This window comes from Saimiri boliviensis, chromosome 9 (assembly GCF_048565385.1).
Source record: "Saimiri boliviensis isolate mSaiBol1 chromosome 9, mSaiBol1.pri, whole genome shotgun sequence".
NCBI classification, from domain to species: Eukaryota; Metazoa; Chordata; class Mammalia; order Primates; family Cebidae; genus Saimiri; species Saimiri boliviensis.
In genome coordinates this window covers 117,974,575-117,998,558 of record NC_133457.1, presented here as the reverse complement: position 1 = coordinate 117,998,558, position 23,984 = coordinate 117,974,575, and the positions used below count along the sequence as shown (strand labels likewise).

The window sequence follows — 23,984 nt, the reverse complement described above, 5'->3', positions numbered from 1 at the left end:
TAGAAGTCTGAAATAGGGCAAGTTTGTCCTCAACTTCCCTTTATTCATTTCGCATTCAAATAAGAGCTTTTTCATCCATTTTAGTCTTAATATATTTGTCTGTCCTAAAACATCCAAATCCTGTTTTTTTTCTGTCTCCATCACTGTCCATCCTATTTTCTCCAAATCAAATTCCTTTTCCTGGTTTCAGATGCCTCAAGTGCAGATTTCTTCTGTTAAGCTAAATAAAAATATGACACATAGACATCTGTATGGATTCCATTTCCTCTATTGATAACATGTCTTGCTTTTTAGCCCATACTTTTGAAAGTATTCACTGGCCAGGTGTGGTGGCTGACACCTGTAATCCCAGCATTTTGGGAAGCTGAGGTGGGCGGATCACCTGAGGTCAGGAGTTCAAGACCAACATGGTGAAATCTCGTCTCTACTAAAAACATAAAAATTAGCCTGGCATGGTGGCAGGCACTTGTAATCCCAGCTACCCAGGAGGCTGAGGCAGGAGAATAGCTTGAACCCGGGAGGCAGAGGTTGCAGTGAGCCAAGATCGCACCATTGCATTCCAGCCTGGTGGACAATAGTGAGACTAAGACTCAAAAAAAAAAAAAGTGTCTTAAACTTTGTGTTTGATTCTAGTAACTAATAGTGAATCATGTCTTCTGCCCCCCACCTCAAAAAAAAGATCCCTGCCTTTGTAGACCTTATTTTATGTGGGGGAAAGGGGAAGGCAATAGGAAACAATCGAGCATGTTATGTTATGAAGCCCCCTAAGAAGAGCAACAAGAGGGATGTGGAAGGCAGTGAGTGGGTGGGTTCTATTTCCAACAAAGGAGTCAAAAAATGGCCACACTTAGAAGGGCAATTTGAGCAACGCCCTGAACAAAGTAAGGGAGTAAGCTCTAAGGGTACCTTAGAGGGAGAGCATTCCAGGAAGAGGGAAGAGCAGGTATAAAGGGCAAGAAGCGCTTGGCATCTTGTAAGGAGAGAGAGGAGCCTGGGGCACCTAGAGCAGAGGAAGGTAGGATGCAGGAAACTCAGAGATGAGGTTAAAAGGGCAACAGGAAATCAAATCATGTAACCACATAGACCAGGGACCCTGCGATTACATGATTTGATGGGTACTGGACCAGTACTGGTCTGTGGCCTATTGGGAACCAGGCCACAAAGCAGGAGGTGAGCAAGCATTCCCACCTGAGCTCTGCCTCCTGATCCTCAGAGGACTATAAATGCTCTTGTGAACTGTGCGTGCTACGGATCTAAGTTGTGTGCTCCTTATGAGAATCTAATGCCTGATCATTTGAGGTGGAACAGTTTCATCTCGAAACCAACCCCGCCACAAACCCCATCTGTGGAAAAATTGTCTTCCACAAAACCGGTTCAGTGCCAAAAAGGTTGGGGACCATTGGCGTAGACCATCATAAGACCTTGGCTGAGGATGTTGCAGCAAAGAATATCATGATGTGATATAAGTGATTTGAACAGACGCAACAGACCCAAGAATTCGACAGCCCACTGCCTAGGGCCCCAGTGGTGGCAGAAGAGGCTGTGAGCTGTCTTCAAGGTCTCCACGCATTTTGAGCATAGAGCCAATTAATACCATTTGCTGATGGACAGGATTTGAGGAGTTCTTACATTCCTTGCTTATCTGCTTTCTTCTCTTAGGTATATATAGGTCTGTCAGTAAAACATAGCCTATTTCTTATTTTGTCTACATTCAGAAAGGTTGGCATATGGAACTGTGAAGAATCAGATATTTCCAGACATATATGGAACTCTACCAAAACAAAAAGGACCAATGGCCATACACAATGACCAGACAATGCAGGGGCTTGGGGTGCATTCCAAAGTTACAGACCGGCTGAGGTTCTCAAGGGAAGACCTGATGTGGAACTATAATTTCTGACCACCTAAAGCTCTGTCTGTGTCTCAATAACAAGCCAAACATCTTCCTGAGTATTTTGATTCTCCTTTTAAGAAATAGCTGTTTGAGCAAAAATAAAGCAAGTCATCCCTATAGCACTGTTCACCATCTTGTTATTACGTAAAATACTGGGTATACGAGGGATAACTGGGACATGATACATGTGGTTCAAAATGACTGGATACAAATAGTTTGGAGTGTTAAACAGAAGTGGAGAGTTTGCCTCAAGATTATTTGCAGGGTTCAGAGTTATGCCATCACGGGCTTCACGGATCACTGCATCTAAATAATACATTTGTAATTCAACAACTCCTCCTTGAGAACAAAACGTATATATTTGAATCGTGTCATTTCATATTTGGTCTATGAAAGATAAATGGTAGATGAAGTCTGGACTTAAAAAGGTACAAGTGGGTTCTCCTTTGGAGAGAAGGAAGGCTAGGAGTGGAAGAAGCTTCATGAGGTGACAGGACAATGAACTGCATGGACAATGCCACCCTTGACTCCCTTCTCTACCTGTCCCAAAAGGTTGTTTTGTGCTTATTTTTCCCTTATGTACCTACAGATGTGTATAGCATAGTCCTTATTTCTCTAATTTGAGAAGAAAGGCAGCCTCCTCTACCATTTGCATCGCCATGCAAAACAAGGTGTCAACATAGACCCTTTGTAAGATGTCGAAAAGTCACTACTTTTGGTGAATTTGCACAAAAGGAAAAACTGTTCACTTCCCCCACCTAGCCAAGTTTCTGTTCTAATAGATGGACGGGTTTCACATACGATTTTAAATGGCAAAGAAGCCTGGCCCCAGTCCATTCTCACCAAATGAGGCTTAAAGACTCTTCAAGATGGGAAGCCAGAATTAAAATGTTCTCTCATAAAAATAAGCACAGTTCCCTCATAGACAAAAGAGTAGTATTTTCTCCATATGAAAATAACCAGAGCCTCAGAGGAGTGTTAACCACGTGCTTTCACACGTTTTCATGAAAAAAGAAAATACATAGGCTGCGTGTTAACAAGGACCATGAAAAATATATTGCCATGTAGAAGGAAATACTTAGCTAATTTGTGAATCCAAGTGGTAAGTAAATCTTGTACTTACCTTAATGAGTTTTAACACACAGTGACTATTTTTAGTGAGGAAGTCTCGCTACTACTAAGAAAATTTAGTCATCTAACTTAAAGAAACCAACAAATGGGTCGAACGTCCTCCTTGTCCACAGTTACCTGTTTTCTGCCCCTTCCCCTCCCTCCTCTCTCCCCAGATTCCCCAAGCATTGAAAGAGTGTCTTTCTGCATCAGGCAGAGTCCGAGATACAGTGAGATCTAGTCCTTATCCTCCTGGGGCTTCAATGTGGGGAGTATAACAACATGGAAGCCTCATATAATAAACAAGAATAGCACCAGCAAATAGCAAGAAACCAGAAGAGTCACTTTACATTAGTCAATTACTTTCAACAATTAGCAAGCAGATGTTATTTTAAGGGTATTCAGTCCTTAGAAAATGTATTGCTTGCAACTTTGTTAAATAATTTAGGCAAGTTTTCAGACTCAATAATTCTAATTGCCTCCCTGTAAATAGATCTCCGGAAGGCTACAGCAATGGAGTCTTACCTTATGATAACACCTGAAATATGCAGCACGTTCATCAGAAAATTTCTCCAGTCTCTTTGGACCTTTGCTTGAAGCTTTCTTGAATACTAACCAGCATCGTTGATAAATCTGGAAGGAAATACACAGACTGAGCTTGGCATCTCCACTGACTGATATTTGCATTTAAATGTTTTCTTTCTGATGTTTTCACCTGTGAAATATTTGCAAGCCAGAAATATGATGTTGCTTTGGAAAAATAAAGTTTTAAAAATCAAAATTGTTTCCACAATGGTCATATTATGTCATTCAGACAATTACTGAAATCAAAAGAAAATCAGTACTTGAAGATAAATTTCTTCATGCTTTGATAGAAATATCACTGGCATATTTCAGAAAAAGTCCCAGAGATAAAAATTCCAAATAAGTACAAATAAAATAGACATTCAAGGCACATGTTAGAATTTCAAATGCAATTAAATCCAAAAACCATGGGCTTGGTCTGTGCTAAAGATCTCACTGTCCATCCTAGAACCTGACAGCTCATGGTTATCATCATGTGATACTCCTCATAACGGATGGTGAAGAGTTGGACCAGACACTAAACTAACTAGCTAATGATTGGCTGATTAACACCAACCAGATTCTTGCTTAGGATATTCAACCCAGACACTCGAAGATTACTTCCAGAGGTGCAGACCAAATTGAAAGGTCAATGCTGGTAGGTTTAAACAGAGGTTGTTGGCCATGTTGAAACACTTGCAGGACAGTTAAACAGTGCAACCTGCTACAGGGAACTAGATCATTTCTACTCTAGGTAAAAGAGACATTTTAGTTCTTTGCCATCTTTCAATTCCTAATGTTAAGATCTAGCCTTTCCTCTGGGTTTCTTGGAAATCATCTGTACCCCTAGGAACCCATACCATCAACATCACTGCAACTTTTAATTAAGCTAGCTTGAACGGGGGTCTTCACAACTAACTTGAAGAAAATAACTAGTAAAAAGTATACTAGTACATTAAAATATTAACAATGCTAAAAAGAGAAAATGCAAAGAGCTAATGAACAGATGAAAAACAATGTTCTCCAAAAGCAAAATCAAATAAGGCTTTTTAAACCTAAAAATTAATGACTATAAATTAATAGTAATATTTACTGATGGCAAATGTTTGAGTGACACTATTATGCTCCACTGATGATCTTTAAAGGCCATTTGACAAGAAATAACCTTAAAAAAAATAGAAATCTATCCTACGGAAAAATCCCCAAATGCATCGAACAATACAAAATGAATTCCATATTCAAGTGCAGATGGGTGGAAGCTCGTCAGTCACGATTATCCTTGATCCATAAATCACCTTGAATTACCATACATAAGTAATTTTGTAAATTTTGCATATTTGACCCATAAATAAATTTTATGTACTAGAAAGTTTAAGATCCTCTGAGCTAGTAAGAAGAAACAAAACAAAGTCTACATAAAATATTTGGTTCCTCAAATCAGTCAATTAAAAAACCTCTTATAATTATATCATACCCGGAAAATGGGTGAGGAATTCAAGTTTACTACTTGTCTGCAATGTTTAATATATTCCATATTTCTTTTCTGTCTCAGAAACTTGAACGTAAATTAACTACCTTGTTCAGGGTGAAAAAATGAAATCTGCTCTACTCTGAAGTTTAGCTCTAAATAAAGAGGGTAAGATACGTGTCTGATGCCACCGAATGTACAATAAAATGTTAGCAGCATTATTTACAACAAAAAAATTAGAAATTACTCACATTTCAACAATAAGGAGTGACAAAGTAAATTATAACACTTCTATGATATATAATGTAATATATTTACTATCTACAGAGTAAAGTTAGTAGTTATATATAGTAAATAAGGTACACATATAGTAAATATGTAGCACATTTGATGATATGTAGAATATATCTATAATAAATGTTATGTATCTGTAAGATAACATACATAATTATTTTACAAAAAATAGTGGCCAGGCACGGTGGCTCATGCCTGTAATCCCAGCACTTTGGGAGGCTGAGAAAGGCAGATCACGAGGTCAGGAGATCAAAACCAGCCTGGCCAACATGGTGAAACCCTTTCTCTACTAAAAATACAAAAAAAAAAATTAGCTGGATGTGGTGGTGCACGCCTGTAGTCCCAGCTACTTGGGAGGCTGACGCAGGAGAATTGCTTGAACCCAGGAGGTGAAGATTGCAGTGAGCCAAGGTCACGCCACTGCACTATAGCCTGGGCAACAGTTCAAGACTCTGTCTCAAAAAGAAACAATAGTATTATAAACAGTATACATAATATTTATATGGTAAATTATACTACATCTATAATACATATGTCATCTATCTGTAGGATAACATAGGTGGTTCATTTGAAACAAATTTCAGAAGGAATTTCCAAGGACACAGGAAAGTATTTATATTATGTTATGTTATGTCAGGAGAGGTGAAGCAGAATATAAAATTTCTAGGTCATAATCTCCACGATACTAAAAATGCATGGGAAAAGACAAAAAAAACAAAAAAACGAAAAAACAAAACAAAACAAAAAAAACCCTGAAAAGTTAACCATGTTTCCTCTGGATCATGAGAATAGGTTTTGGGTTTTGTTTGTTAGTTTAATAAAAGTTAATAATGTATGGCTGGGCACGGTGGGTCACACCGGTAATCCCAGCACTTTGGGAGGCTGCAATGGGTGGATAACTTGAGGTCAGGATTTCAAGACTAGCCTGGCCAATGTGACAAAACCCCCTCTCTAATAAAAATGTAAAAATTAGCTGGGATGATGGCACATGCCTATAATCCCAGCTACTTGGGATGCTGAGGCATGAGAATCACTTGAACCCGGGAAGCAGAGGCTGCAGTGAGCCAAGATCATGCCACTGAACTCCAGCCTGGGGGCAGAGAGAGATTCTATCTAAATAAATAAATAAATAAATAAACCACAAAACCCTATAAATGAAATGAAAAAGGAGTCTGTTATTTCTTAAATACCCAGAGGTATTAGCATACTCAATTATATTGATTTTCATTCTGCACAATTATTAAATCCACCAAGCAATATAAAAAAATGGAGACAAAGGTGGCACAGTAATTCAGTGGATGGAAAGCAACCTTTCAGTGCACAGTACTGAGGCAACTGGACATCCACTGGTGGGGGGGGAACAAATTTTAAAACTGTTGACTTAAACATTAAAACATCCACCTTATACAAACATTAGATAAAAAATAGACAAATATTAAATAAAATGATAAAACTTTTAGGAAAAAAAAATGCATGGGATCACAGTCCAGAGTGCTTAGACCTGTTACCAAAAGCACAATCCACAGATGGAAAATTTGATAAACTGGATCTCATCAAAAGGAAAACTTTTGCTGTGTGAAAAATTCTGTGAAGAGGATGAAACAGAAGTCAGACACTGGAAGAAAAGAAAAGTTCTGACAAAGAACTACTATCTAGGATAGTTTAAAAAAAAAAACAACCCTCAAATCACAACAGTAAAACAAACAAACAACAAACAAATAATCTAATTACAAAATGGGCAAAAGTCATGAACAGGCATCTCACTGGAGAAGGTGTGCCGATGCTCAAGAAGCACATGAAAACATGTTCAACATCACTGCCTATGAGGGAAGTACAAATTAACGTCACCTATCAGATTGGCTGAAATAACAGTAATACCACCACCACCAAATGCTGACAAGGATGTGGAAAAATTGGATGACTCCCACACAGTTGGTGGGAAGGTGACATGGTACAGTCACTCTGAAAAACAGTGGCAGTTTCTTAAAAAATAAAACAAGCAACACACAACCAGCAAATTTCATTCTTAGGAATTTATGACACAGAAATGCAAACTTATGTCACCACGTACAAAAAAATCTGTATGTGAATATTCATAGCTTTATTCAGAATAGCCCAAACCTGGAAGCCTCATCATGTGGGAATCCTTCTGTGGGTGAATGATTAAACAAGCTGCGGTGCATCCTCCACGTGATGGAATACTACTTAGCAATAAAAAGAAATTAACTCTTAATATCTGCAACAACTTAAATTACATCTCTATAAGAATTATACTGAGTGAAAAAAACAGCCAAATCTAAAATGTTACATACTACATGACTGCATATGTATAGCATTCTTTATGTGACAAAATTATAGAAATGGAAAAACAGATTAATGATGTTCAGAAGTTAGAAATGTGGTGGCAAGGGGCAGGGGGAGCCCAGAGACGTAGGTTTGAGCTGTAACAGGTTAACATGAGAGATCCTTGAGGCAACGGAACTGTAGCTTCACTACATCAATGTCAATATCCTTGTTATGATATTGTACTATAGTTTTGAAAGGCTTTACTACCAGAGAAACTAAGAGTATAGGATCTTTTTGTAACATGTCTTGCAATTAAAAGTGAATTTACAGTTATCTCAAAATAGAATGTTTAACTAAATTTTTTAAAAGACAGAAAGATATAGAGATATTAAAGCAAGATCTTAAAATTACAGCCTAATTTGACAAATGTCATCTACATTCTTCTCCAGTTCCTTTTTTGCCATCAGATCACAGTCTAATTAACCACTAGACTGAGTAACTTTAAGAAAGCAAGTTACAAGAGCCATTGGTAAGAGTTCAAGCACAAAATCCCTTTCAGAGTGGAGATTCAGCCATGAAAATTAACATTCTCAGTACTATGGTTGGCAAGGAGAGTCTTATCAACATCTTGCTTATGTCTGAATAACAGATGAGACAATTGGCTCCCTTAAAATATTACCACCACCTGAGGACTGTAATTACAGTGGGAATGACTGTCACTCTGCTTGTTCAGATAAAAGACATGAAAAATACATTTCTTGTTGTCATTCTAGTATTGGCAACCTCTTGCTTTTGTACATGGCCCAAGAATGTGTTCAGAAATTGAACATGATAAAGGTATGCAAAACTTATGCCCATCACAGGAAAAAATATCTGCACCAAGAAAGATATTTTACATTGCCTCCATTTTCAGACCCAAACTTTGATGAAAGCACTTCTAACATTTTTTAAAAGGTGTTCATTTTCTTCACGGTTGAACCAGTATTTGCCTGGCTTATGTCCAGAAGCTGAGGAACGCAAGCTAAAGGTTCTTCAATTTCAGCCTGCAATTGAAGAAATGCCTGAAATTGACCCATCTGTATTACGTGGTGACTTAATAACATTGAGTGGTGACTTAAAACAAATTGACCCGTCTGTAAAAGTGGTGACTTTTTCTCATTTCTTGTTTTTCTTTTGATTTATTAAGTAGTAAGGACAAATGAAAACATTGGTGTGTTAGAAGATAAAGAAAACTCAAATTTGGTTTACGAATAGGCAGTCTTTGATGTCAAACTGCAACATACAAACACATGGTACAAAAGCAGACAGTACCAAAGTTGAGAGCAGTGTGTATAATCAAGATCCTTCCTTTATTGTCATATATCAGACCTCAGTGAGTCTCACCATGTGGTCCAGCGTCACTCAGGATAATTGTTAAATATGCAGATTCCTAGAGAGGAATTCCAAAGTCTACTGAGTCAAAACCTCTTCAGGTGGGACCAGACAAATTTGCTCTCCACCATGTTTTCAGGTATTTTTTCTGTAATTTGTAAGTCAATGCCATAAATATTTATAAGGTACTTTCAGACGACGCTATGCCTTCCTCTTGGGGCTGCCGACAAAGACTTCTAAAAGTGCTTCAGGATGAGGGCATCTAAGATGGGTGGCTTCCAAAAGGTAGCACATGATGGTCTTTGAAACAGAGCAGCAAGAGCTGCCATCCTGAGTTTCAGAGAGACACTGAAGGTGAAATGTAATCCATTAAACTAAACTCGCAATTCCAACTGCCAGCACACTGTTCTAAGAACGCAACACCAAAAGAGCCACCAAGTATTCAGAGGACTAAAAGCTTATCCTAAGTATCTCATTATTTAGAGAAAATAAAGCAGGAAGATTTACTAAATATGGTAGCATGTGGGGACTACTTAGATTAACACTGGCATTGTTTCAAAGAATGACAATTTGACAATTTGAAAATCATCCCATGTACTTAATAGTTTAGGGCAGTTTTTAAAAATTAATTCATTCAACTGTCTCCTTTATATTTTATATAAATCTACTTGTCATTTATAGTATTATTTAGTTAACATCAGATTGACTTTTTTAAATAACAGATTTTTATTCAAAAGAGAAATCTTTTATTCCAACTATAATAGTTCCACTGGCTATAAATAGTAGTTAATCCTGGCTGTATGTGGTGGCTCATGTCTGTAATTCCAGCACATTTGGAGGCCAAGGTGGGTGAGTTGCTTGAGTCTAGGAGTTCAAGACCAGCCTGAGCAATATGGTGAAACCCTGTGTCTATTTAAAAAAAAAAAAAAAAAAAAAACTGTGGTAGTGCATGCCTGTAGTCCCAGCTGAGGAAGGAAGATCACCTGAACCCAAGGAGGTGGAGGCTGCAGTGAGTCAAGATTGTGTCACCATACTCCAACCTATGTGACAGAATCTCAAAAATAAAAAATAAAATAAATAAAAAATAAAAGTCATCCTAACATAAATACACTGTATGAGAATTCAATGACAGTAAAATTTTCACATTGAAATATCTCACCTCCTATATATTCTTGTTTCTCAATTTAGCACAATTGCCATCTGGTGCTAGAAAATTCCTTATAGTTGTGGGGGTTGTCCTGTACATGGCAGGATGTTTAGTAGCACCTCTGACCTCCACTCACTAAATGCCAGTAGCAAATTTTCTTACCTGCACTGAAAACCAAAATTGTCAAAAATCCTCTGGGGGGAAAAATGAGAACCACTGCCACAGACAAATGTGTGCTGATCTGAAATTGTATATTTGAAAAATATGTGTCTTTGTGAATATCTTCAAAGCCTCTGATTTGAACAAGTCAATCCCCACAAGCCATTGTCAAAGCTTAAGCAGATAAGCACATCACACAGTTCCAGCAACCTGTGTGGATAGATAGCAGATTTAGTAGTGGTACATGAAAATCTCATTCAGCTTGCACTTTGTTGTTGGTGGTGATGGTTTTATTATACCTAATTTTCAGTCTTAAATTGTCACCAATCCATGTATAATTTGTTCTACTTTTCCTTTGTCTTTTCTTCTTTTAAAATTTGATACTCTTAATAATTGCTTAGCCCTGGTTTAAAATCTCTAATATTTTGTATTGGCCTATTTTCCTAGTAAAGAATATTATAGTAGGTTCACCAAAATTTCCAGTTCCAAAAAGCAGCTGAAACAATTAAGAATTTGCTTAGAATTCCTAATTTTACTATAATGGTAAGCCTTCACGATGTCTTGAACAGAGTCAAAATTATACTTCTAAAGGATTCAAGGTCAGTTACGAAGATAACAGCAAACTTTGGTCACAAAATACCATGCAAATTATAGAGAGTAAGACGGGTCTGCTTAAGCCTTTATGATCTACCACAGGAGTTGGCAAACTAAATGTTTTAGTCTTTAAGAGTCCCAAGGTCTGTATTGCAACTACTCCCCAGCAGATACAGCAGGAAAGCAGCCATAGAATATATGTAAGTGAATAGGTATGACTACCTTCTAATAAAACTTTATTTACAAAGTCAAGCAGTGGGCCAGATTTGGCCTATGGGCCATAGTTTGCCAACCTCTGGTCTATGGTAGTATTTCTCAACCCTTTAAGCTCAGATCTCATAGAAATCTGTTTGATAAGTCTCTCCAGGGAGAAATAAAAGTTATTATGCCTTTGGCAGAATCCCTATACATTCCACATCTCCCCACAAGTCAAGATTCTACTCCAATAAAATTATATTAATATGTTGAGTTGAGGCTTTTTCAACTCCCCGCCTCCACCACCACCACCAAATGTCTGGTCTCCCTGTCCACTACTGGGGAGTCACTGTTCTATGTTCTACAATTAATGTGGATGCCATCCCGAAGAGCATGTTCTCATGCAGACCCATTAGCAAACCTATCTCTAGCACTGGGCTGCAATTAGGTTTCTAAAGCCTATGAAGTAAAGGAACAACCTTACTAAGCAGTTGAAAATTGTTTTCCATTTTGCTAAGATTCCCTTCCTGCAATCACATAGACTTTTTCTTCTCAGAGCATTCTCTCCAGACTCTAAAGATATATATCCTCACAGTGCTGACTGGATTAGCCTCAGTTCTCATATACTACTCCTATTTGCACCTACTTTACAAATCAAATTAAATATTTTTCTTAGGTAGGATGTTAATATCAATGCCTACCTAGCATTGGCTGAACTCTTTTTCTGTGCACTGTGGAATGCTGAGCCCTTTATGTGCATTATTTCAATTAGTCGTCCCAACATTCCTATTTGGCAGATTCTATTATTGTTCCTATTTCACAGATGAGCAAATTTTGTTTTAGAGAAGTTAAGCATATTACTCAATGTCAAAAGCTAGTAGAACTACGCCAGGATTCCAACCTTTGTTTGCCTGAATCTGAAAAATAAGCTCTTAAGCACTACTCTAGGATCTTTCTCAGAAAAGTTGTACTCTTAGGAATGCATAAACTCATGCTGATGGTCGATCCATCTGTAAGAAGTTTATTTTCACACTTATCATGATCTAAAAAGAGACACTTAGTTGTAACCATATGCTCTTTCGTCTGGACGACTACTTTATAGATAATCTATTTCAGTGTGACATTTGCATTTGTGATTTTAAGTTCACTCACTGGCACTAAGTGTTCACCCACAGTGATAGTTTTGAAGGGCGTTTTTCTGAAGCTGGGGTCTTAAGACATTAATCCAGGACTCCATTTATTCTAGCAATCTGCCATAAGTACTTGCTTTGAAAAGAACTCTATATTATCTCTCCTTAAGTGACAACATCGTCAGTGTCTTTGACAGAAGCACAGGAACCCAAGCTAAATATTTTTCTAACTATATTAGAATTAGATGTTATCTCATGCAATTTCTCAATTTTTCTTAGACTTCCTTATTTCTCTAACTCTTAGCCTCTTGCTCTTCATTTGCCATGGTGGTGGCAAACTAGTGTTCAGGCTAAGTGACTCCCCACTGGCCTGGATAGTCCACTACCTGGGGCTGACCAGTCACTTCTCCATGTGTGCCCAACCCTCCCATTTAGCTGACACTATTGTCTCAGGCTCCTCTGTCACTTTCAGGCTTTTCAATAGGCACATAAAATGGTGTGGGTTGATACAATCTAGAAATCAAGGGTGGAGATGTTAACCAAGGAGAACCAGAAGATGGAAGTTTGCCTCACAGGTAATACTTCTCCATCCCTTCTGCCATTTTCTGTAAATTTCTCCTTCTGCAACCTAAGAGCAAAACTATCTTTGCAAAAATGATGACAGTGAGAAAATTAAGACAGTGAAAGGGATTTGATCTAATCAGCCCCCATCTTGCCTTTAACCTCAAAACTGCCCTTAGTCATTCTTGGGCTTGGGCCAACCTAACCTTGGGAGAAATTTAGTTTATAATCTAAATGATAATTGCTTTTCTTCAGAACTAACTGGCTTCTGTAAAGCTTATGAAAGACCACCAGGTTAGGAGGATGAGAGGAGCTATTCCACTAAGATGTAGGTGTAAAGAATTACCAGCCATTATTCCGGCGGTCACAAGATTTGCAGCTTCTTCAATTACTCCTGAAGATAACACCACTACTGTAGAGCCTGAGATTGGCCCTTCGAGTTATCTTTTCCGGCTTTTGCATTGCTGACCACCAATAGCCCCACCCAGATTCATGACTCTTGACTCAACTGATTCTGTGGCCCCTACCCAGAAGTGGACTCAGTACACAAGGACTGTTTTCCACACTTCTTTGACTGTATCCACAACCAATCAGCAGCACCCATTCCTTTGCCCATCAAACTATCCTTGAAAAACCCTAGCTTCCAAATTTTCATAGAGGCTCTTGTCTCCTGTTCAGCCAGCTCTGTGTGAATTAAACCATTTCTCTATTGCAATTCCTCTGCCTTGATAAATTGTCTCTGCCTGGGCAGTGATTAAAATGAACCCATTGAGCAGTTACAAGAGCATTGGGCTGGATGATCTCTGAGGCCAAGAAAGCTAGAAGTTTCCAGTCCTGTAAATGACTCTTTCATAACAGGATTTCATAGTTGGTGCTTGAAGGCTACAAAAGAGTGATTTCTATGGCTTCCCCCAATCATAATATACAGGCTGCTACCAATTCTACTTACCAAAATAATGAGCTGGGTCAGAATCACATATTTTATGAAGGGAAAAAAAAGATCTTTTTAATGAGTAAACAACATGATTCTATGGCTAAGATTCATGTATACCCTTCATTTGTAATGAAAGAAATGCTAATTTGGAGAAAATTGCACAGTGGGTATCAAGATACATTTTAAATTCACTGTAAAGAAAAATACCAGCAAAAATGGGATAATTAATCATAAAATAAAATATGTAGAAAGAGGATTAAAAATACTTTAAAAGCATCCACAGGGAATAAATTAGCTATGTCAACCCTTTACTGGTGGTGAAGTAAATTAGCATAGCCTTTCTAGAGGCAAAATTATGTCTACATTTTGACCCAGAAATACTACTTCCAGGAACTTCCCTTTGAGGAAATAATTAAAGAAATAAGCACATATATGGGAATAGGGTTCTTTGGAGAAAAAAACTGGAAATACTCTAAATGTTTCAGAGGACTGGTTTAATTAATCATGACAAATCTGCAACCTGGAGGTTACCATCATTGGAAATGATGTTGTAAAATAATATGCATACCATAGAAAACACTATTAGTAAGTTATTAAGCATATAAAGAAGTTTGTCCCTGCTTTTTAATCTGTTTCTCTTCTACTTTATATAAGTATACACTCATTCTGTAGATAAGGTGCAGGTTGCAGTTGCTCACACAAGATATGAGGTACATTTAATCATCTCCTTCCCTCTCCCCCACCTCTCTCTCTCTCTCTCTCTCTCTCTCTCTCACACACACACACACACACACACACACACACACACACAGAGCAATTCTAGGGAGTAATCTGTGGTTCAGTGGAAAACTATGCATTCTCTAGCAAGAATTATCTGCTTTTTATTCCACGGGAGCTATTCTACTTCTCTGTAAAATGTAAGAAAGCGAAAAGAATGCAAAATTATTCTAGTCTATTAAGAAGCAAATTAGGTCCTGTCCAGTAGAGGTTCAGTTGAATCCCACCCACCCCACCCTCAGTGTCCATGAAGCTAGATTTGCCTCCTTTTGAATATTCATTTCATCATCATTCTGGATATACAAATGTGAGTTCTTTGAATTACCCTTTGAACTAGTTATAATATTCAACTTTGTTCCCTCATTTAATTAATGTGTTAAGTAGAATCTTCAACACATATTCATTCTACATTTGTATGAAAGTCATAATCGTATCTGTTTTGAAAATTATCTTTTAACACAAAAGTGGAGGAGAGGTGGAAAGTGCTAAGAATCTGGACATACTATGAAATTATAATCAACAGGATTTGCTGATGGGATAGAATGTAAGGGTTAAGGGCAAGAAAAAAGTCAAAGATGATTCTAAAAATTTTAGCTCAAGCAAGTGGAAGAATGGAGTTTCCATTAGCTGAAAAAGCCTGAAAAAGGAGGAAGTTTAGAAGGGTGGGTGTGGAATTTGGGGATGAGTATATTAAGCTTGTCATACCTATTAAACATCTAAGTCTGTATAAAAATTATGTTATTATTAAACATAACGAAGTAGTTCTGTATATGTTGTGTATACAAAACTGTATATACAAGATTTTATTGTACTCTATAAATGAAATAATATTATATTCCCTATATAGCTGTTTTGAGAATTGAGTAAGTTGGTGCATTTAAAGTACTTAGGGTCAGGCACAGTGGTTCACGTCTGTAATTACAGCATTTTGGCAAGCCACGGTGGAAGAATTGCTGGAGGCCAGGAGTTTGAGACCAAACTGGGTAACATGGTGATGCCTCATCACCAGGAAAATAGAAAAATTAAAAAAAAATAAGCCAGATGTTATGGTGCACACATGTGGTCCCAGCTACTAGGTGGGCTGTGGGGAAGGATCATTTGATCCCAGGAGATTGAGGCTGCAGTGAGCCATAAGTATGGCAGTGTACAAGTTACACTGCACTCCAGCATGGGCAACAGAAACCTTGTCTCAATAAATAAATAAGTAACATACTTAGCATATTGGTTGGTATATAGTAAGTACTCCATAGTGGTTAGCAGTTCATACCATCCAGCTAGGTGATGATTTGCATGCAAGCAAGGGCAAAACATATTGGTTCCTTCATTTACTCACTGATTCTGCAGATATCTACTGAGCACCTAGTATGAGCTAGACATTGTCCCAGGCAATGAATAAAGAGCAGTACACAAAGCAAAGTCCAGAAACGTTACTTTTTATTACATAGGGACAAATAACCAGGTATCCCGGCCCCTCACACAATGCCAGGACTGTGGTGATAATGATGACAGACTATCTCTGCAGAGCCCTTATTTTGTAGTATGCACCCAAGAAGTATTTTGGTAGAGTTAAGAAAAGCAATGATGTTTCTGGGGCTTCCAAAGGGACTTCCAGAGAGGTCTTCTGAGTCGTTGCCAAGACTAAGTTCCAGTTGCTTACCCTGCCCTATATAACTGACCCCTGCCTACTCATTAGGTCTCATATCCCACCACTTTCTACTTCACTCATGACAGGCCAGCCTCCAACGTGTGATGTGCTTCTCTGACAAGAGATGAGAGAATAATTTCTCCCCTGCAGTTCACATGGTTGACCCCTTTTCCTCCTTCAGGTCTTAGGAGGGATTTCTCTATCAGTTTAGCTATTGTTGCATCACCAGTCACTCCAAAGTTTACTTTCTTAAACAACAATTTATCACTTTCCGTGAATATAACCATTGATTGGGCAGTTCTGCTGATCTGACCTGGCTTCATTATCCATGTTTGGTTCATTCATGCATGAGTAGTCAAGTCCTGGGTTGTCTTGAGGTTGCCTGGAATGACTTAGTTTGGCAGCTCATGGTGTCAGATTCTCTAGTAGTGTATCTGGAGCTTATTCTCCTGAAGCAAGCAGGAGCCCATGAGAGCAGGCAGAAACCGGAAATGCTTTTCATTTTTTAATTATTCTTTTTATTTGGAGATAATGCTAGAGTCACATGCAGTTGCAGCAAATACTACAGAGAGATCTTAGCTATTCTTTACCAGTTTCATCTAAGGGAAACATCCCTCAAAACTAAAGTATAATAATGCAGTAAGGATACAGGCATTGGTACAGGCAAGATTCAGAACAATTTCCATCACCACGAGGATCCCTCACTTGCCCTTTCATTACCGCAACCACTTCCTTCCCACCCCATGCCCTCCTTAACCCCTGGCAACCACTAATCTGTTCTCCTTTTATATAATTTAGGCATTTCAACAATGTTACATGCATGTAATCAAACAGTATGTAACCCTTTCAGTTTGGCTTTTTTTCATTTAGTGTAATTCTCTACAGATTCACCCAGGTGGTGATACTCCACGGTACTAATACATTAGTACTGTAACACAGTTTGTTTATTCATTTGGTCACTGAAGGACATCTAGGGTCTTCAGTTTCTGACTTTTATGAATAAAGCTGCTAAGAACATTTGAACACATATTTTTGTGTGACCAAAGTCATCATTTCTTTGAGATAAACTTTACTACCCTTAACATAATTTATTTCTCCTATTTATAATTGACCTAAAAATTTTTTCTATATCCACTTAGAAATATAGAAAACAGTGTTTTAATTTTTACTTCAACCATCAAACCTAATTTAGTAAACTTGAGAGAAGGGAAACGTATCGTGTTTACCCATAAATTTTTTGCTCACCAAGTTCCTTCTTCCCTCCTGATGTCCCAAAGTTTCTTCTCGTATTGCTTCCTTCTGTTTAGAAATCTTCATTAATTATTTTTTAAAGTAGACAAATTTGCTGGTGACAAATTCTCTTTATTTTCCTTCATCTGACAATGTCTTGATTTCCCCTTCATTCCTGAGGTACGTTTTTGCTAGGTACGAGATCGTAGGTTGACAGTTCTTTTCTCTTAGCACTGAATGAGTAAACTTCCTTCTATCAAATCCTTTCAGCTATTATTTCTTTGAGCTCATTAGGTCCTCCCTAAATGTCAATAGGTTCTTGGAAACTGTGATTTTAAGCTAAAAAAAAAAATGCAAAATAAAGCCATGTTTTTTCTCACCATTACAATGAAACAACATTACTCAAGAACTTGAAGTACATCCTTTCACTTAAAGTCACAGTTTCCTAGATGCTGTCAGCAATGTTAGGCGAGGACTTCTCACGCTTCTCAGTCCCATGTCTCTCTCCTCCCCTTTGGGACCTGTGGACATGAACATTAGATCTTTAGTTGTAATGCCACAGGTCCCTGAAATGCTTTGTGATTTTTTTTTCCCAGGATGTTTTTTCTCTGTTGTTCCAACTGGGTGATTCCTATTGTTCCATTTTGCCTCATTCTCTCTATTCTGATGGTAAGCCATTCCACTTTAAATTATTGTATTTTTTCAGTTCTAAAATTTCCATTTTTGACTTCTTCATATCTAATTCCTCTTTAGAAAACTTTCAGGTTTTTTTCTCATGCTTCAAGCATGTCTGTAATTGCTTCTCATGGCATTTTAATCACAGCTCCTTTCATATCTTTGTCAGATAAGTCTATCACCTCTGTGTTGGCATTCATTGAGGAATAATGGGTACTTTTTATTGAAACCTAAGTAATTGGCACATTATATCATGAGGTTCTAGATCTTAAATAAATCAGTTTCAACAGGATTCCTCTAATGTTGAAATAGGGGAAAGGGTGGGAAAGACATCATCTTGGTGAAGTGTTGGGATAACTCATTACCATCCCAGGACGGTGAAAGACAAGGTCCCTTACTGGGGCCTTCACGGGAGAGGGTGGGGCCATACTCTTGTCTCGTCTTTTACTTTTCTCTTTTTTCTTTTCTTTTCTTTTCTTTCTTTTCCCCTCTCTGTTGCCAGGCTGGAGTGTAGTGACGCGATCTCGGCTCACTGCAAACTCCACCTCCCAGGTTCAAGCAATTCTCCTGCCTCAGCCTCCCGAGTAGCTGGGACTACAGGCACATGCCACCATATGCCCAACTGATTTTTGTATTTTTAGTAGAGGTTGGGTTTCACCATGTTGGCCAGGATGGTCTCAATCTCTTGATCTCAGGTGATCCACCCACTTCAGCCTTCTAAAGTGCTGGGAATACAGGCATGAGCCACTGTGCCCAGCTCACAGGCTTTTCTTTAGTGTTCGGATGATGTAGAGCAGCTCTTATCTAAAAGTTTCTTGCCTTGCTGGGCTGGCGCATTTCCTGGTCCTCTGGCCAGAGAAAGCAGCCTTTTGTGGGGATTGTTTTTGTCTGCGACTGCTGGGGTTTCTGGGTTGCTGGCTTCTTCAGTTCCATGTGTGGGATCTATGAGGCAAAAGTTAGTCTGGCTAACTTCTCTCCACCTTTCAGAGTCTTCTGAGGTTTGATTTATATTCAATGTCCCAGCTTTATAGTCTCAGCAAGAGAAGTAAGAAAAGGTACACCTACTCACTGTTCCCAAAAGGGGAAGCCTGTAAATACTTTTATAAGCCTTTGCTATGTCAAGTTTACTCATATTTTATCTCACTTGGTTAAACCCAGAGTCAGAACCGATGGAGACAATAAAGTCACAGAGCAAAGATTATGGCAGTGACTTTGGTCACTAATGTGCTCACAGTCTACCATGATGTCGCCATCTCAGAGAGACATTCCCACCTCCAAATCTAAAGCAGCCTCCAGGCCTCCGCATATTGACTTCACATCAATATCTGAAATTATGTTGCTTACTGATTTGTCGGCATTTTTATTTTTTGCCTTCCTCTTTAGAATATAAAAAACATACTATATTTTATCTAAATCACTTTCAATCCTCAAGGCCTAGAAGAGCATTAGGTTCTCATTTCTTTATCTTTGAATGGCTGAATAAATAAACAAATGAGAAAAAAAAATGAGTGGGCAAAAATCGTACTGAGAACTCATGAAATTCCCAGAATTTCATAAATGAGGCCCTTGGATCAAAAAGCCTCAGAATAGGCCAGACATTTCCAAACATTCCTTAACATATTAACATGAGAGACTCAGTCTTTTTAAAAAATAAGCCCAGAGGCCAGGCACTGGGGCTCACGCCTGTAATCCCAGCACTTCGGGAGGCTGAGCTGGGAGGATCACAAGGTCAGGAGATTGAGACTATCCTGGCCAACATGGTGAAACCTCGTCTCCACTAAAAATACAAAAATTAGTTGGGCATGGTGGTGCACACCTGTAGTCCCAGCTACTTGGGAGGCTGAGGCACAAGAATCACTTGAACCAAGGAGGCAGAGGTTGCAGTGAGCTGAGATCATGCCACTGCACTCCAGCCTGGCAGCAAAGAAAGACTCCATCTCAAAAAATAAAAAAACTAATAATAAAAATAAGCTCAGAATATGTAGAGTACAAATACTCAAATCATACTGAAAGACATTATTTTAAGAGAAACATTATTTTAAACAACTACGTAACACATTTTTCTTTAAAAAGTTCATTGTAACAAATACTACTTTTTATATCATTGAGAAGGGTTCTGGTGGTTATTTGTCGCTCAGTGTTTTCAAATTATCAGTGGGTTTTGTTCTAAAACCAAAGAACCTCACAATGAATAAATTCTCATATAGATAAAACAAATATAGAATATATTTGTTAAAAACAAGCTTTAGCAAAATTGGAAATACTCTACTGTGGCAAAAAAAAAAAATCCCAAATTAGGGACTTTGCATTAAAAAATGTCTATTCTGAAATGGAATCACTGTAATAATTTCAGAAGGAAACACTTCAGCAAGGTTCGGTCTCCCAACCCCCACATTATTAAAGCAACACTGAGCAAAAGACATTTCGTGAGAAGGCTCAGTACAGAAAATTAGAATGTCACTCTCAAAGAAGGGAAGAGAAATGAATTCCATGGTTGAGAAAGCACTGTTTAAAACAAACACCAACAAGGAACAGATGTTGCCAGAAAAGGGCAGAAGGGGAAGAATAATAGTGATGTGGTAAAAAAAAATTTTAAGCCAACAATTTAAGAAAACCTGGGTGGCCACCGAGGAGACAGTTGCAGATTTTCATGGACAAATTCCAGGAAAGAAACATATTTGCTGGGCACGATGGCTCACACCTCTAATCCCAACACTTTGGGAGGCAGAAGCAGGCGGATCACAAGATCAGGAGTTTGAGAACAGCCTGGCCAAAATGGTGAAACCCCGTCTCTACTAAAAATACAAAAATTTGCTGGGCATATTGGCACATGCCTGTAATCCTAGCTACTCAAGGAGGCTGAGGCAGGAGAATTGCTTGAACCTCAAAAGCAGAGACTGCAGTGAGCTGAGCTCACACCACTGCACTCCAGCCTGGGTGGCAGAGCAAGACTCCATCTCAAAAAGAAAAAAAAAAAAATGTCTTCAAAATCTATTCTTGCTGTGAAGACTGAAAGGGACAGCACCTGCGAGGTATTTTGTTGTTGTTTGTTTTGTTTTAAGGAGGAGAGATATTAAGCAGTGTCACACACTATTTGAAATAGATCATCATCCTCACAGATATTCACTGCCTGGCTGGCAAGTATTCAACTAAGTATTTCACATGTACGCTTTCATTTAAGTATCATCCAAACTGTGTGAGTTAAGACCTCGTAATGTCCACTTTATACAAATGAAACAACTAGAACTCAGACATTTGACCAATGTGATCAAGGTAACACAGCTAATATATTATGGAGCCACATTTCAAATGCGGCAGTGACGCACGCCAGTAATCTCAGGACTTTGGGAGACCGAGGCAGCTGATTGCTTGGGCCCAGGAAATGAAGATCAGCCTGGGCAATGTGGCCAAACCCCATCTCTACAATAAACACAAAAATCATCTGGGCGTGGTGATGTGCACCTGTAGTCCCATCTACCCTGGAGGCTGAAGTGGGAGGATCACCTGAGCCCAGAGGGATGGAGGCTGCAGTGAGCCATGATTGTACCACTGTACTCCAGCCTGGGCAACAGGGTGAGACCCTGTCTCAAAAAAAGAAACAACAACAACAAAAAAGATTTGAAATAGGTTCACCTCTCTCCAAGGCCCTGCTTTGCACCCTGAGCTCCAAATCCCAAGGTTTGATCAGAAGGAAATCTTTACTGCCATCTGTGTTTTATAATGGGTGGTCCAGCCATACTGGCTATTTTCTTTTTGAATTCATTCTTCAGTATTTGAATTTATTCTTGACAATAAAGTGATACTTCAATAAGTCATTAGAAAAATAGTCAAAAATGAGATAATTATCAAATAAGTTACAGTATGGCTGCTATGTGTAAATATTGCTAGTTGAAAACAGTGATTAGCATTTTGGGAACCTACTTTCTCTAAAATTACAGTATTAATCAAAAATATAATTGACATCTTTTAATCTGGACCTTTACTTCAAAAAAGCAATAATTTATCTTCTGGAATCAAGCAAACACACAAAATCAAAAATTAAAACATTGTTTATTATATCACAAATTTAATATTGAGAGGTTCAGCTCAAGCTCTAGAAATGAAAGCTTGAGATAGAACTAAAGTAAAAAAAAAAAACTATCAGTCTGCTTTGAGTAAATAACTTACCCTTCTGAGCTTCAGTTTTTTCATCTGTTAACAATGATAATGGTAGTGCAGTACCTACAGCTCTGTGTATAAGGTATGTGATACTTAGTGCTTAATAAGGTTAGTGATCATTTTATCATTATGCATTCTTTTGCTGATTGGATTTTTTTATTATTTTGTTATTACTACTGATTTAATTACAATAGGTTAGAAAAAATGTCTAAATTTCAAATTATTGAAATGCTGTGAAATGGCCTCTTACATCACCCAGTTCATAAACACAATCGATATCAGAATGACGCAGGACTGTAGATGAAGAATACTCTTCCTTTATGCTTAGACGAGTAGTTCTCAACTAGGGGTGATAATGTCTCCCGGTGAACATTTGACAACATCTGGAGATGTTTTTGGACATCACAACTGGAAAGGGGTTTCTACTGGCCTCTTGTGGGTAGAGACCAGGGGTGCTGCCAAGTATCCTACGATGCACAGAACAGCCCCCACCAAAGAATCTTCTGCACCAAAATGTCAGTGGTGTTGAAGTTGAGAAAAGGAAGATGTCAGGCAAAGAAGAGGATTTTCAAAATTAAAGCCATTATCCCAGATTTAAAAGGAAGAATTAATCAGAATTTAGTCTACTGGATGAGGCGGCGTACCACCAAAGCACTTGTCATGATGGAGATCAAGATGCCAAATTAGCGTGACAAAGGCTTTAGGATCAGGCAGACACAGATATCAACTTGTTTATCAAGCCAAGACACGCCAGTGGTCCCAGGAGAATATATTTGACATTTTAAAGAATTTTCAAAGTTAGGTGGCACAATTCGCTCTGGGCCAGGAGGTCAGGACAAGGCCTGAGGAAATACCTCTCAGATCGCAGGTCTCTGAGCCTGCTGGTATCTTGCCCAAACTTGATCCTGGCTAGCAAAGTCACTGTCAGCACCCAGATACAGAAAACAAGAGAAAAAGTGACACAGTGAAGATCACCCGGTATGAAAAGAAACAAAACAGAGGCTGAGAACAGCAGCAGTCCCTACACATAAAGTCTCGAGCCTGCATGCAACCTATGACTTCCGCCAAGCCGTGAAGATATATCCACCTCCAGCCTCCCACACACCAGGATCCTTTCTTTCATGAAACTATTCCCACCTGCCCCACCTTAATGCATCTATGTGAAATCATCTTCTCATTCCACACCCTTCTACCTGGTTACTTATCTTTTATGTATCATCTTACTTCTTCTAGGAAACCTTCCCTAATGCCTTCTTCTTGATAAACACAGCATAGGGAGAAGCATATACGGTGAAAGTTAAGAACACAACCTCAGGAGCCCACCTGCCTAGGTTAATTGCGAAATGTACATACAGTGTGGGCTTGAGCAGGTTGCTTAACCTCTGTCCTTCATGAGATAAATGTACTCTTATCTACCTCACTGGGATGTTGAGAGAATCAAGTGAGTTACTACATTTAAAGTGCCTTAGAACATTTAAAGGCCTGGAATATCAGTGTTTAATAAATGAGAGATGCGCTTACTAGACTCCAGCTTCCAGAAGTTTTGTCTACAGCCTTCATTATTGTATCCCCAGCTCTAGCACAGTGATCACTGTGTTGTAGGTACTCAATAAATACTTGCTGCATAAATAAATTACGACGAGAGGCCCCTCTCATCTCCACTTAGAGCACCTTAACCTTTCTCCATCATAAACAAACTACACTTAAGGTAATTGTATAATCATCTCTCTGTAGACTGTAAATTCTATGAGAGGCAGAGCCTGCTTTATGCACTACTCAAATTATAGTAATT

The 23,984-nt window shown here is 38.5% G+C and overlaps 1 protein-coding gene across 1 annotated transcript in view; it reads right to left on the bottom strand.

The window, feature by feature from the left end:
• Positions 1-23,984, bottom strand: part of DOK5 (docking protein 5) — a 170,236-nt gene that overhangs the window by 93,400 nt on the left and 52,852 nt on the right. The window contains exon 2 of the mRNA XM_003932601.3: positions 3,530-3,637. Coding sequence (XP_003932650.1) covers positions 3,530-3,637 — 108 coding nt within the window. The remainder of the gene's footprint in view (positions 1-3,529; positions 3,638-23,984) is intronic.